This window comes from Anser brachyrhynchus, assembly GCF_964034855.1.
Source record: "Anser brachyrhynchus genome assembly, chromosome: 1".
Lineage (NCBI taxonomy): Eukaryota > Metazoa > Chordata > Aves > Anseriformes > Anatidae > Anser > Anser brachyrhynchus.
In genome coordinates, this window is record NC_137694.1 from 60,310,994 (window position 1) to 60,328,518 (window position 17,525).

At 39.8% G+C, this 17,525-nt stretch overlaps 1 protein-coding gene across 12 annotated transcripts in view; it reads right to left on the reverse strand.

Moving 5' to 3' along the window:
- Window positions 1-17,525, reverse strand: part of TBXAS1 (thromboxane A synthase 1) — a 266,052-nt gene that overhangs the window by 83,801 nt on the left and 164,726 nt on the right. For all 12 annotated transcript variants that reach the window (XM_080558646.1, XM_080558644.1, XM_080558643.1 and 9 more), the window contains 3 exons: window positions 12,214-12,302; window positions 9,585-9,733; window positions 7,673-7,803 (listed from right to left, as the gene is read on the reverse strand). In XM_080558646.1, coding sequence (XP_080414772.1) covers window positions 7,673-7,803; window positions 9,585-9,733; window positions 12,214-12,302 — 369 coding nt within the window. The remainder of the gene's footprint in view (window positions 1-7,672; window positions 7,804-9,584; window positions 9,734-12,213; window positions 12,303-17,525) is intronic.

Here is a 17,525-nt window from a genome sequence, read left to right on the forward strand (position 1 = left end):
CAAGTGGCCAGCACTGACGTTATTGCCTACAGGGAATTACCACGGGCATAAACAGGCATTTCAATGCTTCAGCTTCTCTCTGGATGACAAGCACAGGGTCCCCTTGCCATCACAGGGGAAGCCTGGGAGGGTAAAGCAAAAAATTCATGAGGGGTGGGCCAGGTCTAGTTTTCAGGGGAAAAGCAAGAGACCCAGGCCCTTTTAAGGAGCAACCATCTTCTTTTTGGCTTCCTCCATTTTCCACCCGTGCTGGTCAAGCCACCACAAAGCTCAGTGACACTGAACAGTCACCGAGTCTTCACCTAGAAAGCACAATGAGCGCTTACTCTTATTTTTATGGACACCCAAAACCAGAGCTGTGACCACTCCCCCTCCTTCGGTATTAAGAACAGGAAGAGCAGGGTATAACCACAACAGCCAGCACACAGAAGGAGGTGTCCAAAAGGTGAACAAGCTGTCCAAAAGGAAGAAAAAAAAAGGGGGGGCAAATCAGGAAGAGGATTTTTGCTCTCCCCTAGAACGATGGATTTTGAAAAAGACAGGTTTGTCATTTAATTCTTCCCTCCTCCAATTTTTTAGAAAAATTTAACTGCAGCTGTAATTTGAAAGACTCCTTATACTATCTTTTGGCCTGGATTTTTGATAAACAGTATTTTAAGAGACTGCTTTTACCATATAAACACAGTTTTATAAAGTCACTGAAACCCTTGACATTACCAACAGCTGAGCATGTGGGTTTATTTATTTTTACGCTGGTTGAAAAAAAGCCTTTCTTCAACACCAAAAAAAACCTTCTCAATTAAAAGATGTTTCTCATATGCTGTAGATCAGCAAAGCCAAATGTCCATATCACTTCCTGCACTGGCTGGTGAAAATAGGAGGAAAATGCATGCAAGGCTTATTGACAGAAGTGTTTAAGACCTTCCTCCCTGTGACTCTGAAGGTATCCAGTTGGCCTAAGGACTTTCCATGGATTTATGATGCTGTAGGGTGCATCTGAACCTCCCTTGTTCTGCCCAGCAAGTGGTAAAGATACCTTTTTTTTTTTTTTTTGAAGGCTGTCTGAAGTAGCTCCTCCATACGCCTTACTTAGCAAGCGAGATTAGCTTTTTCTGCATAGATACATTTTCTCAGCATTGTCTGCAAGATCATTCCTAGCAACTCCAGATACCCCAAAAATGTCACCCCTCTAGTTAGTATGAACATCCTGGTTCTCTGATTTCATTCCCATCCTTTGGTACAAGTCTATGTTCTTGCAAACTGAAGCATGTGAGCAGTGCTCCAAGAAGTCAACAATGTTGCTCAGGTGCATGATGACAGTTTAGAGCCTGGACTGGAGGCTGAGGTGGGACATGTGAGATATCAGATAGGGATGCTGCTCCTGAAGAACTGAAGATAAACAGCAGTGACTGAAAAAACTAAAAGGGAGATTGAGGTATTGGGAAGAGTGTCCCATATGTCAGGTTATTTTGTTATGGTAGCTGCACGTCTTGCTGGAGTGAGGCAAATAATATACACATTATGCCACCTGCCTGTTCCGTGCCTAGGATCTATAAAGTATTCTGTCTGATCCATAACAGAGGCAGTAGAAATGGTGTGATAAGAGCAAAGGGTAATAGCAAGCAGATCTAGTATGTAGTGGCTGGATGCAGGTAATCAAGCAGATATTTGCTATCTCCTTGTGACTGCAGTGCTCGTAAAGTGCTGGGCTCACAGGTGTGCTGGGCTGCAGAACTGGACAGATGCATCAGTAATGCAAAATTCTTCCTGATTCCCCATCATGCCTCAGGGAGGTGAGAAAGTCACCGTTCTCCTTACTTATTCTGTCCTTGATCTCTTTTGAGGAGAGAGACTGCAGAACTGCATTCCATGATGAAAGCACCTCAGCCAGACATGTCAGCCCAAGCCTGAAACCAAAAGATCCTGTTTTGTAGGCCAGCAGTTAATCTTCAGAAAGATAACAACATACTGACCAAGAAATTTCAACTAGTGACCAAAAGTAATAAGGACTTTGAGTTCATTTCCCTCTGAGGAATTGAGGCCTTGCTGTGTTTAAATGCCCACTTAAGAAATCCTGAGGAAGTTATAAAATTCATTAAAAACTTCAGCTTAAAAAAAGAAAAGGAAAGATATTTTTCTTCAAATTTGGGAAGGAAAGCAACTTTGAAGGCAAGCATTAATGGATGGATTTTTAAAAGCCGCTGAATAACTAAAACTCCTTTTACCATAATGCTACTTTTTATCCTGTTAGAATCACCATGTGCTGCCCAAGCACAGAGAGCAGACTTAGCGTTCAGAAGATTTTTAATATACTCCAGAGGAATGATACTCTTCTGCTTAAAACAGCAGAGATACAGGTTTGAGATTTGTGTTCAGACCCCATATTAAGCACAGATTCTCTCTATATCTTTAAAACACATTTACTGTTCTTGGAAACTCACTTCACTTTCCTCGCGACAAAGGCAGAGGATAAGAACAAGATCAAACTGTGAGAACAGCCTTGTGGAACAGAAACGCAGTGTCCCTCCCACAGACTTAGCAAAACAAAAGGACCAGACTGATCCTTCATTTTACTGACTTTATTAATCAATTCAAATGAATTATTTAATATTGCCATATCGTATGTATCCTTAAATGGACACCGCTCTCATTCAAATATAAACAAGTTCTGCTTCGTTTTCTACAACGGCAAGAAAACTGCACACTATTAGAAAGTGTCTAATCCTCCCATCTGCTGTTTCCTTAGAAAAATATTTACTTTTAAACATCTGTACTGCATTTTCCACAGTTCAAACACACACATAGCTCCTGGAATGTACATAGTATTTAGCAAATTTTTAACTAAGTTTTCTTAGTAATTGTATAGTTTTCCCTTGACAAGAAGAGGATCAGACTTCTTCAGGAGGATTACCTCTACTCAACTCATTTCAAGCAGCTCTTGAATAAAATAGTTCATTAGTTCACAAAAAGGAAAGACTCCAGGGAGCTGCTGGGGAAGGAAGAGAAAAGAACAGAGTGCCACAGTAATTAGGTTTTCAGATTGTCCCTTATCCTCCAGAATGCAGGTACATACACACGTCCCTCTTCCCCTTAGGTAAAACATTTAGGGGAGCTCATTGCATGTTCTTCCTTGGGAATCAGGGTTCTAGAGATTAAAGTTGTAACCAGGCCATCATTTCCCAGAAAGATACTAAAAGATACCACTTCTTTATAGCATGTTACTATAACAGTTGAAGGACAGATACCTCACCTTTACGAGCATTTAAATAGTTTCATTTCAGACTTCCTCAAAATTCAGTTTCCTGACCCACCACCTCATTTTAGCTTCCCATGGCTGGTGCTGGAAGACCAAGGGATCTCCACTCAGCAGGAACCATGCATACCTGCCCGGGCATATAAGCAGCAGGAAAATGGAGAGGACTGCAATTCATCACTAGCAGTTGCTGACTAAAAGACTTTTTCAGTTTAGACCTAGCACAAGAGAGTACAGAGTATCCCAGGGCCATACCAGTCTCTGGGAGGCCAGGTCATCTTCAGGACTGACAGCACCATACAGCTTCTTTGTGGCTTTACACCACGTGGCACAAGGACAGTGTGGTTAACAGTGCAGCTTTCACTTTTTTCATTTTTCTGTCTGCCTGCTCTGGACTTATAACAAAAGCATTTGGGTAGCCCGTACATCTCCAGCAAAGTTGGCCAGAACATCAACTGAGATGCCATTGAATACAGTTCTGGTGATACTTCTCTCTGCTTTATCACCCTCTCATTTCAAATCAGCTTGAGACCACCAAGAAACAGCTGATCATCATCAGAAACATCATCAGGTCACTACCTCCCTAGCACGGATCATTGATCTTGAATTATGCATTCACAGCTGACACCAAGACCGGAAAAATCAGAAGATGCCAGAAGGATGTGTTGCAACCTCCATGAACTCTCCAATTCTTGTTAAATGGTGCACAGTTTGCAATCCAAATTTTCCCACATATCTGTTGTGATGCTACAAAATTAATGTTTTGCAATATCTTTATCTTGTTATATTCCCACTGTTATTACCATGGGTTAAAAATGAAATTCAAGCCTTTTTCTGTTAAGGGGAGGCTGTCACTTTCATCCCGCAGTTTTAGGAGTTGCAATTTTGAGCACCATGAAAGACTTCTTCATCTAGATGTCATCATTAAAACAGACGGGCAAGTTAAAAACTGAGCTATAACTTGACAGAAAAACTCTTCCATGAACAATGATTTGCATATCAGATTATTAAATGAAAATCTATCAAACTATCATTTATTGAAACAAACAGTCTATCCACCCTGTTTCTGGAAGCATGTTGCCTAAGGGAAAAATTTAAACCTGGGCAGATAATCAGGATAAGGTATTTGAACACTTAAATCCTGCTGGAGTCTTCAAAGTAGGTGTTAAGTGGTGCATTAAATTTGTGCTGTTTCTTCTAAGCAGGGTGAATTTGCTCTCCTGTAAATAGTGGGAAAAGCATTTTACAATAATTTGAATTCATGAATAAATGTAATATATTAAAATTTCTAAAATACGACCACTAAGTGTTTTTGTACATAAGCCAAATGAGTGGAATATCCAGGACTGAAATTATTTGACTGACCACAGAAAGATAATATATAATTAAAATGACATCTGCAGCACTAACCGATGGGTTAAGAGAAAGTGACATCACAGATCTCATATAAGCTGCAAGCGTATTATTAGATCTAAACCTGGCTGTAAAATTACTATCTGCCCGTGGGATTATCTTTAGGCATTCAGAAGCATTGTTTCATTTACTGATGGAACAAGGATGATAACAGGCTGACTTTGCTTGTCACATTATTTTTTGGCCTTTCTTTATTCTTTGTTCATGTTCACTGCAGATGAGAGGAAGACAAGCTTCAGCTGAATCACTTTCACGGAGCCCTTCATTGTTTTACAGTTTGTTCCTTTTTTTTTTTTTCCCAAGAGATAAAAACATTTTTAATGGTGATAAAATCAATGAGGAGTAAAAGATGCATACAATGTAACATCGAGGAATGTGGCAATCTAAGGAATACCCATTGGCCTAATGCAGCACAGGAAGACTTTAAGATTTTGCTTACAGCTCCCGTTATTAGCACAAGGAACCAGTAACTCCTGGTTATATCTTGGACTCATTAAAATTCAATGCCAAAACTCCTACTGACTTCAGTACATACATTGCATCACTCTAGACCTAGGATGCAGGTCATAATTCTTCTTCAACTACAGGGCCATCTGGGACACCTAATCTCTGCAGATTACTTTTCTGCATTAAACTGGACAGCAGCTGCATTTTGATCTGTTTCACATACCATTTTTATGTTCCTGGCAAATTACTAAGTTGCCTATACTTGTAGCAAAACTTGTGCTCCACCAACCTAAAATAGTCAAAATTCTACGAATGGATAACAAGACAGGCGGTGAAGATGGGGAAAAAAAAAGAAGATCCAAACTTTCCAGTCGCTTTTGAAAGCCATGTTAATGATCCTGAACTGCACGGGGAACTTAATATGCTCTCAGAAAGCTGGTACTAAAATGTCTAACTCCCAGTATTTGAAATCGTTCCCATATGACAATTTTGCAAAACAGGCACAAGTCTAGGAGTAGGTGGGACCACTGCCAGTCATGGACTTGTGCATACACTGTTAAGGTAAACATGGACCTTGTATTTTCCTCCAAACTGTCCTGATACTGGGCAGCTACTGCCATGTGTTATCTTTTAATGAGACTCCCAATATCCCTTCCAATACAATCATAAGTCTTTCCGCTCTATCAGCCACTGAGAGCTGAAAACACACTGCATATGGACAGAATGCTGACTCCTGCTCTTGTCACTAGAATCTCATTTTTCTTTGTTTTCTCTCCTTACCATACCCACCTGTTGTCCTTTATCTTAGTCTGCAATTTGAGAGTGACCATCTCTACTGTAATCAAGGATTTAGCCCCTGACTGATGCTGCCAATGCTACTGCCACAGAAATACATTGTATTAATACAAAACACATAGCAGTTAATACATTAACTACCATTAATTCACATTAGATTGTTTCATTGCCCCTTTTATAATTGATACACAGAATAAATAGCCTTTTCTTGCAGACCCTGTCAGCATAAATCTTTGAGTCAAAACTCTCCATATATACAGCCCCATCAATATGCTATTAAAAGCTCACACAGGGTCTGTGCACTAGAAATTAGGTGTCTGCAACCAGCTTAGATACACCATCCATGTTTCTGAATCATGAATTACTTGTGACTACTCTGTGACTATGCAGTGGTGCATACAAACTTTTGGGTATAAAGAAGGATGGATACAAAGACCTAAAGGCTACTGGGGAGGAAAGACTCATAAAGATAGGATTTAAGAAAGATGAGAATAAGGGGATGATAAAGGACAACAAATATGAAGTGAGATTTCACTGGAGAGAGTGTCAAAGAAAAAGAGTAGAACATGCAACACAGTGCAAAGCAGCAACACCTTTGAAAATCAATTTGATTTTTAAACGTGCCTTAGATATAACACCGTGCAAATTAAAATCCATACTATCCTGAAAGATGACAGCTGGGGGGCTAAGTTCTGAGAAAAATTTGGGATGATCCATCCTCACCTGTGCTGTTATCCCATCAGAACTGCTGTTCATCTCAAAGTGGAAAGAAACATTTCAATTATTTCAATATTAACAGATTCTTAATAGGTACGTTATGGAATATTTCATGTCAATTGATATGCAACACTTGTCTGTTACCTTTACAATGGAATTCTCTTTGATATTCTTTGTTTCTCACTACACATCCATAATTAATTGGTTAACCTATTTTCAGGGAAATTATGTGCAGTCTGGAGTAAAGAATGGTCAAAAAGGACAAGCAGACCCAAAGAACTTTTGTATCACAAAATTTAAGCACGTGCCTATGTTCCCAATGCGTCATGTACTGAAAATAGAGAGACCTTTATAAAAATATCTGTGCCTTCAGAGTCTTCATAAAATAACAGTGATTAACACACAACAAAAAAATCAGAACTGCCTGATGTCCAGATGAATGAGAAAGAGATGGGCCACAGATGATTTGCTACTAATACATATCAATTATTTTGCATACTGGGTAGAATTTACTACCTTTTTCTTTAACCATCTCAATACTAAATTTTTGCTCTTAATTAGACATGTAGGTTCTTTCTTTTCATTTTCATAAAGAGTAGGAACTGCCATAGGGCTATATAAAACCCATGTCAGCTCACAGGTAATGACTGGGTTGAGTCACTCTGTGGGGAGCTCCCCTTTCTGTTATTGTTAAGGAAAGCCAGCACAGACAAGACACCTGATGAAGATAAGAAAAAAATTTTACAAGATGAATCCTTCTGGGTCTAGAAACTGGGTTGGAAAGCCATCCCAGATGCAACATTTTCTGCATCCTTATTTGGACAGATAAAGCGAGAGAAGCAGTCTTTCTTGTAATGCGTTAACAGTTCTGCATCAGCACCAAGACTGGTTGATGGTACATAGAGCTAAAAATGAATAAAATCTTCACTAAATTGCTTTGAACGTTCAAACAGACTGAGTTCACTTTTTCAACTGAGGCTTATGCCACTTCCAGTTTTTCCTCAAAGCATTTGCTTATCCATATATTTATCACACAAATGGTTTTACCTCAGCTGCATCTTGCTGGTCTCTGAAGACAATTGCATTTTTTATAGTTTGGATAAAAAATCCATTCAGTTCCTTTTGTTTCTTGTTTGGCAGAATTCGAAGCAGTGGGATCATTATGAATGGGAAAGAAACTGTAAGAGATTTTAAAGGAGAAAACACTGAGGCAGAGTGAAAAAAAGCATGTAATATCCCTTTCCTTTCATTAATATTACAAATCTCATCAAGTGGGATGCATTATTTTTGTGAAAGCTGTTTTTTCCACTTTCTCTCTCTCTCTTTCTCTCTCACTTTTTTTTTTCTTTTTTTTTTTTCTTCCACCTCTATATGTTGGTACAGGGTTTCCTTTTAGAAATTCCATTTTGGCTGGAACTCCCCTGCTGGATAGTTGCCTTCCAAGTTTGCCCTGACTTGCAAGTCTTCCACAATGCTTCCAGATTTCAGTTCAGCTTCTTGATGCCACAGAGCCAATACAGCAAAAGGAAGAATTACTTTCACTGCCTACTTGAGCAGTTGCATACAGAACGTGGAGGATCTTGACCCCATTTAGCAAGTTATGGCACTGATCCATACAACTGTGTAGTAGTAATTCCCATTTCCAGCTCTTCAGTATTTGGATATCGGTTTACTACTTTATTTTGCTTCTCTAAACAGACCAAAGACTCTTAAAGTAGGATGCTACTACAAGGATGGTCTCCAGTCCATCGCCTTTATAGTCAGGAACTAGATACCAGAGTGAAGTCTTGTACTTGAATAAACCCCTTGTTAAATCATGAACAGCTTAAGACTAACAAATCAGTCAATTTTCAGAAAACCCCTGTTGCCAACGGGGCAACGCTATTGAAATTCAGACCATGTAATTTACTAACAGAAGGAAATCAAACACTTTCAGGCAATCCAACCCCAAACTCTACACAGCAGCTTTCTTTAATGGAGGACGTTGTAGAGGCTAGGGACATATTTCTGTCCCTTCAGATATTAGTCATAAATCCCACTTTGCAATCAGGTTAAACATTAACCCCAGGACATTTTGGATACACAGTTCCAGAAGGAAACAGTTCATGTGCTGCTAGTATAGGTGCAATCTGTAATGCCAGCAGGATCAGATGGGCACAGGAAACTTTGCCACTGCGCCACCTGACACTACTGTGAACAGGTCTAGATAGTAACACAGTAAAAACTTATCAACCTTGATTATGCCGCAGCTTATTCAGCTATAATTCTTACTGCCATTGTGTTAACAAGGCTTCCATCACCACGAAGCCTTAGTAGCATTCATGACCTAGAACTAAATCATTTCGTACCCTATTCTTGTACTCCCAGTCTACTCACTGGGAAAATAAATGCATTCTCTTGAAGACAGCCTGTGCTGGCTCTTACCATCTTCATCCTTTATAGTTATCAGCCAGGCTGCTGACGCTATTTAAATAAGAATTTAGAGGACTTACGCTATCTGCTTATGCTTCTCTACTTCTCTTCTGGTTATTAGCACTCTTTTGTTTATGGGTGAGATTTCAATCTCTACCAAGTAAAGAGAGTGCACAAAAACTTTGCTCCCAGGTTCCCAAGGGCCACACTTTATTTATAACATATAGATTAGGTTGCTGTAACTCTGTTTGAAAACAGAAGTGTAGCCCACAGGCTACAGGTGCCAGAAACCTTCCTCTCAAATCAAGCTGGAGCGTTGCCTTCTGTGACTCTTGGTTTCTGGAGGAAGTTGCATTAATGATGACAGGAGCTGTAAAGCATACCATGAAAATCTAGAGGGTTTCATGGACTGTAGGCTGAATTCTGAACACTTCTGAAATAAAGCTCACAATACATCTTCCTGCTCCTGCTTCCGTATGTTTTGCAATTTCAGAATGACTTTCAGAAAATTACCATAATGGAGTAAACAAAGGTGGACTGTACTTACGGATTAGAATAAGAAGAGGCTTAAACAAAGACATTTCAAAGAATGTTCTGCAATTCTTAACAAAGGGGTCATCAGGATTCTTCTGAGAGTCCACCTGTGTACCAAAAGCTACGCTACCAACAACATCCAAGGTAAAGCAGTTGTAACACCTGCATTAAGAATGACAAATCATTAGCTACAACTTACATATCCATGAATATCTTGCTTCTACGAACACCACATAACATTAATTTTTGTCTCTGATTTTCTTTTTGCTTTCAGATTTGAGCTTTGCCCATGGTTATTTCCATCATTCTGACAAATGCTGATGTTTAATAACAACTATCACCTCCTCTCCCTCTACAAAGTGAACATGTTTTCATATAGCTCAATAATTCTACTAGTAATTTATATATTAAAAAAAAATACTTCATTTTTTATTATCTAGAAATCTAATGCAACAGAAATTCAGAAGCATTATTGTAGTATACATGCAAAAGAGGTAATCTCTTTCTCAAAACTGCAGAAACAATGTCTCCTACCTGTCCAGTCTGAACTCTCACAAGAGTCACAAGAAGTCCTTAAGTAAAATTTCCTAGTAAGGATTTCCTTTGAGTTCTTAATAGCTCCTTTCTAATGCAAAATCCTGGTCAAAACCAAGGGGAACTGTCTCCAAGTGAAGCCTGTATCTCTGCAGAGTGGCAGCAAATGCTTTGAGAACTACAAATGATCTGCAGACCTTGGCATTGAAATTTTAGAACTTATTGAATCTCTCCTCACATACCTGGCTATCTATCCAGTTGTCTCACCATTTTTATTTCTAATGTCCCTTAGCAGCTATACTAGTTTTGAGATAACGGACTAAGAATGTGAAATATCCTTGTAATTTGGTTAGTCTGATCTGTTGATCAAGTCTGCAATGGCTGATTTTTTATGTTTTTCTATGACTGTTCTTTTCTACAGAAGGCTAATATCAAATTCTCTGATGTTTTAACTTAAGTAAGCATGAATCAAGAGGACAGGACTCAGGCCCAGTATATCCTGTGTGTATACTGTGAAGCAGAACATCTCAAGCTATAATCCTTGGATCACTGTCATTCTGAGGACACCAAAGCTGATTCTAAAGATAACAACAATGCTGCAAAGCTAAGTAACTTGTCTGGATTTTCAACTCTTACACAAAACAAAAAGGCACTACTGGATGTTGAAATGTTAAAAGAGGGGTTCTGCAATAAAACAATAATCTCAAAAGCCCTCAATCATTTTCCTCACCCAGTTATTGAAAAAGCTTAAACCCTACACTTTGAGTTGTTGACAAAACACAAAACGGCTAAAGCCAACTAATGTACAAGAAGACAGAAGGTTGCAAATAGGGTATCTACAGCCAAAAAATAGCTCCCAAGGCAGTTTTGGGAAACTGCAGTGCAATGAGAATCACATTTATATATGTCGAACTGGCTGAAATGGTAGTATGATAAAATAACTGGAAGAACATATTCTGAGATGGTCAACATCATTCATTTCTACTTTCAAAGTCTTTTCCAAAGTGCCTCTTGAGAGGTGAAACCTTATCATGGATCAATAGCTAAAAGACCAGGCAAAGAAACAGGACAAATGGAAAAAAGGGAAAAACCGAGAAGGACTGAAAAGGTCAATTTTCATCAGAGTACTAGGCTAAATGCAATGTATCTCAGAGTCTCATAGTAACTCCTCAGATATTTGATATAAAGAGATCTTTGTGCACACAGACACTTGCATGCACACATATACATTTACTGGACAAGAGATGGTTGAACAGTGACCAAATATCCAATCCTTTAGATGAAACAAAATTATTTGCACTGTTCCAGGGAGGGAAAAATCACGAGGATCTTCAGAAGGTGCTGACCAACCTAGCAAATGAAGTGTACACAAAAGAGTGCCTAACAGTAACGATACATTTGAACTATTCATTCACCGTACAGAGATCCTAGAAGAATTGTATGTGCTCAGAGAAGGGGCTAGACAGTATTGTGAACAGCTCAGTGAAGATCTCTGCTGAAAGAGCAACAAAAAATGATAATAGGATCTTAAATGCATAACAAATGGGAGAAAGCACAGTATGGAAAATATTAAAGTGTCATTTTATAAATCAGTGGTGCATTCTCATATGGAATACTGATCTCATTGTTTCACAAAAGGCTAGCGTGCTATTAGACAGGGTTAGTAGGAATGTGATAAGAATGATTAAGTGCTCAAAAAAAAGTCATACAAAAAACAAACAAACAAACAAGAAAGTGATGGACTAGAGGGATTTGATACTAGATCAATTCCTATATTTGTACATTATTGGCAGACGGTACAGAGCAGACTGGACAGGGACTGGTGCAGCTTTTCTTTCTGCTTCCAGCTGTTAAAACTCCATTAAACAGCTAGAAATACATTAGATGCATTCCCAAAATTACTTTTCAAGTATGCAATGGCTCTCCCCATGAAGAAAAGGCATCTATCATCAGACACATCCTCTATCTTATGATCTCCACTTATAAAAGCAAGAGAAAAAAATAAATCTTGTTATACATACAGTAAGTGAATATTTAGAATAATTGCTGCTATTGACATTCTTTTTTTTTTTAAAATCTGCTACTAATTTCTGGTATGTTGAACGTACCTCTGGATATCAAAAGCTTTGCCAGAATCTGCATAGACTTTCAAGTTACTCAGCAGGACGTCGCAAGCCTGGTTTATTAGCGGTGTCATCTAGAAAGGAATGCATTCTATTGTGAAAATTGTTAAAATGTAAAATAAATAATAATAATAATTAACAAATCAATTATTCTAAATTAGTTTTATCCAGTAGATGGGATGGAGCTCTCAGGACCCTCTGCAGGTGTGGTCAGGCACTTTTGCACAGGTGAGATGAATTGCTAGGATTGCCTGCACTATTACAGGGGTGCCTTTCTCCAGCTCTGGGCCTAAATTCAAGAGGTCTTGTTGCTTACCTGACCTTTGGTTCTTGTCCATTTATGGCTACATACACAGAGAGTGACTAAGCAAAAACATTCCTCTCTTTTTTTAATCATTCCCTGTCCCAGCTGATGATCTATCATGATCCATATTTACAGGCCATTACATTTAGGCTACATATACTACTGAGCGGAAGGAATAATATTTTCTGTGGTCTCAAAGTCTTATAAAGATGTCATCACCAGAGGCCTAGTATTTCCATCTTGCCATCCCTCAGTTTGAGGGATTTAAGGAGTACATCGGGAAAGCACCATGTATATCACTACAGTTTGCTGTGGGAAGAGTGCTGCCGTGCTGTGGGAAGAGTGCTGAGGAGAGGGTTGTCTGGAGTGGCAACCTTCATTAAGTGGACACTCGTGTGAATTTGTTCAGCTAGTGGTTCTTTCCATTTGCTGACAAATGATGGTCAGGTAGACCTACCCACACCCTGTCTGGCTAACAGTGAAATAGTCTTCCTCTTCAGCACTTCATGGAAAACAGACATAGGCAACCATCAGGACCTCCTTAAAGTCTCTCTATAACTTGTTTCATATGAACAGCACCAGACACTTACCTTGATTACACCTTCAAGGGGGGCAGAGGAAGACTCTAATTGCTTACTTTGAGTTAGGGCATAGCAGCAATCTAGCCATTACCCTAATGGCATTATTTGCTTCCTCCACAGAGACTAGTGACAGATCCTCCTGCAGTTTAATACCCAAGTCTTGCCTCAGTTATGCCAAGCAGCCAAGCATTAGCAGACATATGCACAGCAACCCGTCTTTCCTTCCTGAGCAACCTCCTTCAGCATACGGATGTCAACAAATATGAGAACAGACTTGTCCTACTATTCTGACATTCTTGTTACCAAAAAAGACTTACTGCAGCCTCTCAGCACACTCCAAAAGCTATGCAGGCTGCCCAGCCAAGTCCATTTTGTTTGGCACTTCTACCTCCGTGAAACTGGCATAACACTTCGTGCACAGGCACGCTGCCATCCCAACACATGGGCAAGACTGTATGCAGTCAAAAGGCCAACGTGGGAGCATCCAACATGTTCTCCAAAGGCAGAAGTCTTAGTCAAGAATGTGTCTAGCTGTTCTCGAAGTCCCGTACCTACACGGGACAGAGCAGGATGTCACCCTTTCAGTTCAAAGCTGGATTGATTTGGGCTGTGCAACAGGAATCTCACAAAACAATTCTGAATCCAGATTAGTATTCTGTAAAAGCAGCTGGTATATATGTTTGGGAGGTGCATACCATGTTATGTGGCAGTTTTCTGCCCCTTTTGGCTTTCTAAAGAAGGTCCCCTGCAGTGAGCTTCTTCTCAAATGATTCAACAAAATTAATACATTTCTGTTCAACAAATCAAACCAGGGCAAAATGCTTTATAATCTCTGGGTCCAGCCCTTCGAATGAACTGAGTCAGTCAAGGAGAACAAAATGAAAATCCATATTTTAACAGGTACGATGTTTTCTAAACAGATGGTGATCATTTCAAATTTTTCCTTTTATTGCCTTATTTTCTCTTTCATTCTTCAGCACATCACCAGACCTGAAACCACCCAGCTGGCTGCTATTGCTTTCCAACAGCTGGCAGGGATGGCAGGGGCACATATGCCTGGCCAGGGCATCTCGCAGCACCTCTGAACTTTCCACGTTCCGCCAGCCTTTCAAAACGCCGTAGCAATTTATTTCTAGACAAAAAGATATTTTTATTAGCACATCTAAGCGGGAAAGTGGGGAGAGGGGCACATGGATTTGATTTATTGTTAGTATTATAGGACAGAGTCATATCAATGAGACAATTATTTGCATATGAAAGCTACGGGGGATATCTACTTAGGAATCCTGGGTTTGGGTTTGGGTTTCTATTCCCTTGAGGGACATAAATTAATCCAAGTTTGCCAACTACAAAGACCACAGAGTGAAATGTACTCAAGTCCCTTAATACTTTAAACTCTTTGCTCAATCATCAAGAAAAATAAAATAGTGTTGGGGGAGGTGAACCACAGCAAACTTTGAAAACAGGCACGGTAACAGACATGTTGATCTACACTGCCTTGGGTATCACTAACTTCCTATACATTATCATTTGCCAGTCAGAACATAAAAGCTGCATAACCTGCCTGAGATTCAGTTCTTGGTGGGTAAACAAACCCCAGCTGCTCTGTGTTCAGATTGGCTGAGAGTAACAGGATGAAGAAAAATCTAAACAATATGGTCCCTGTAAATATTTGATTTGCCAGTTATCTAGTAGCAAGAGTAGCCCAGAGTCCAAATTTCTTTCTTCTGCCAAAGGAGAGCATTTGGGGTTAGGGTTTTCGTGATGCCAGGGGCTTTGCTGTATAAATCCTGCCAATTTGCTATTTGGCACATAACAACAATTAGTTTCCGATTCTGCGTATGCACGGTGCATGGGGATGTTTGCACTGTTCAAAGGCATCGGAGTCACATTCCTCTAGTTAGATGTGGACCTCAGTATTTACCATGATTATTCCCCTTATTCTTAGCATCCAAGAAGCCTGGATTGTATTCACTGTCGAGAGACACACCAGAAACCTTTACTGTTCACATATAGTATAGCAAGGTCATGGCAGGCCTCTTGTCCCACAAATGGTATGAAATATAAGGAAAGAAGAAGGAAAACAAGATACACCCCCAGCATAAGAATCTCTTCTGCTCCAGATATCAAGTCACTGACTAAAACCAGGAAAAGAGCAGAGGTGTGTTTCCATCACCTCACAGTGGGGCTCTGCTACTGACGGGCACAACTTACCAAAGAGAGCAACTCAAGCAGACACTGACTCTTGGCTCTAGGATATGCACATTTCACATATCAGCTCTTAAGTTAGTGATTTGTATCATCTCAGGTGAGTGCACTTGCTTTGCTGAATAGCAATTGCAACTTGCAGACACTCTTCCAAAATGCCTCTGACCACTGTGCAAGAGTAGAGTAGAGAGAAAATCAAGGAAATCTCAACAGCTGCACTGCCAGATCCTATGTACTAGTGGGATATGGAAGATCTATGTGCCTGAGACTGACACTAGAGGATTTTCTTGCATTGTTCTGTCAACTTATCACAAGTTCTGCCTTGTGTCTCCCTTCAATTGATAAAAAAATGCCGTAACACAAACTCCACTTCACAGGTTATTTAGGACAATGCTACATTATGTTGCACTCTCTTCTTTAATTTTTGTGTTCTGTTTTGTTTTAATGGTTAGTTAATGGAGGAGAGGATTCCCAGCATACTGATAGGAGATGACAAGAGTACTGCAGCACCATCAGAATAAATAAAAATCAATGGGTTTTCTGCTGGTGCTGGCTGTAAAAGAGAGCCAAGCTATTTATCAAGTCTGACAAGGGGTCCAGAACTGCAGGATCATCACAAGCACCACAGCAAAAAGGGGAGAAACTAAGTAAGAAACACTAAATAGGGAATCAAGATCAGTACACCACGATCACTAAGATATCAGCTCATTTCAATATATAATAGCTGAGGAGAGCATGACAGGAACACAGGGAACTGCATCTTTTACTTGAGAACCTCCAGCTATATTACTTCACAAATTCCTCATGCATTACACCTTGGATCAACTTTCAGTGGTTGGTAATATTCCCATTAACAGATGAAGGATGTTTCATGTAGAGAGAATTTAGGCAGCTTTTACCAGATCACACTGAGACAGTCAGTGGCAAAGCTGGAAGTGAAACTTCTTGGTTCTTCTGCTTCCTCTCTCTCATTTCTCATTCTCAGTGCTCCCATAGCAATGGCACTGTATGGTATATTCAGGGGGCTCACTGTGAAGAGCTTATTATCAAATCTGCTACCAACCCCAGTGGCATCTCACAGGGGTAAGACTACTAAATCTTACTGCAGGATCAAGCCTAAAAGTCTGTTGACTTACGCTATGCTCACCATTACTGTAGTTGAATTTAACGTTATCTGGATCCAAAGCTTCCTTCAGCTGGAGTGGACTACTTTATTAATCTTTGCATACACATTTGAAAATGAAAATTGAAAAAGGGGAACAGAGAGTATGGAACTCTATAAAAACAACAGTTTATAGAGTTAAAAAACAACAGTAGCAGAGCACAGCTTTTAAAGTGAGGAATTGAGGGTACAGAGAGCAAAAACAGAAAATGCTAGAAAATTCTTTAAAAATGTTAGGGAATCAATTCTCTTCATGCAAGCAGCAATCACAGCACTGGCTCCCCAACCGCTCTATAACCTCTGGTTTCAATTAATTGCTCATAACTTTGCAAACTTCTGGGATCAACTTTTTCTCATTTGGTGACCAGCTCTTGGAGACGTTTGCCAAACTGAAGTGAAATTCCTCACGCTTAGTGAACTTCTCAGTGACACTACACCAATACCACTGAGACAAAAGCGCAAAGCACACTTCCACCCCCAGCCACAGCAGCTAGATGTCTCTGTGGGGCATTACAGTTCAAATCCTAGCACATATATATTATCTCTGCCTTGGGTTTTGTCCCATAGCAGCCAGCTCAAGGAGTGGATGACCAGCTTCTCGTTATTGCTAGTACTGAAGCTGTCTTTCAGTCTCATAGTAGATTCTTGTGTTTCGGAAATGGAGATATCAGGAGTCTGTATTCAACTCTGCACATCATTTGTCTGAAGGGATTGCTATGGGGAACACAAAGAGTTGTTAACATTTATAGCTCTGTCACAGGCTAATAGCTCCCAGTTCTCTCAGAGCATCCAGACAGGCAAGCCTATGTTCAGAGCAGAGCTGGGAGCTGCAACACTTGGGGGGAACCATTCTCTAGGGTGACTCTGATATTATGTGAAGGCAAAGTAGACATCCAGGGTGAACAGGGTGGTAGGAAGATTGTGGTGGGTTTTTCTGTTTGCTTTTTTCTAAAGTTCAGATATCTGTGGCAAACAAATCAGTATCCCAGGAGAAGAAATGAGATATGGGTCTAGCAGTGTTTATAAATATATATAAAACAAA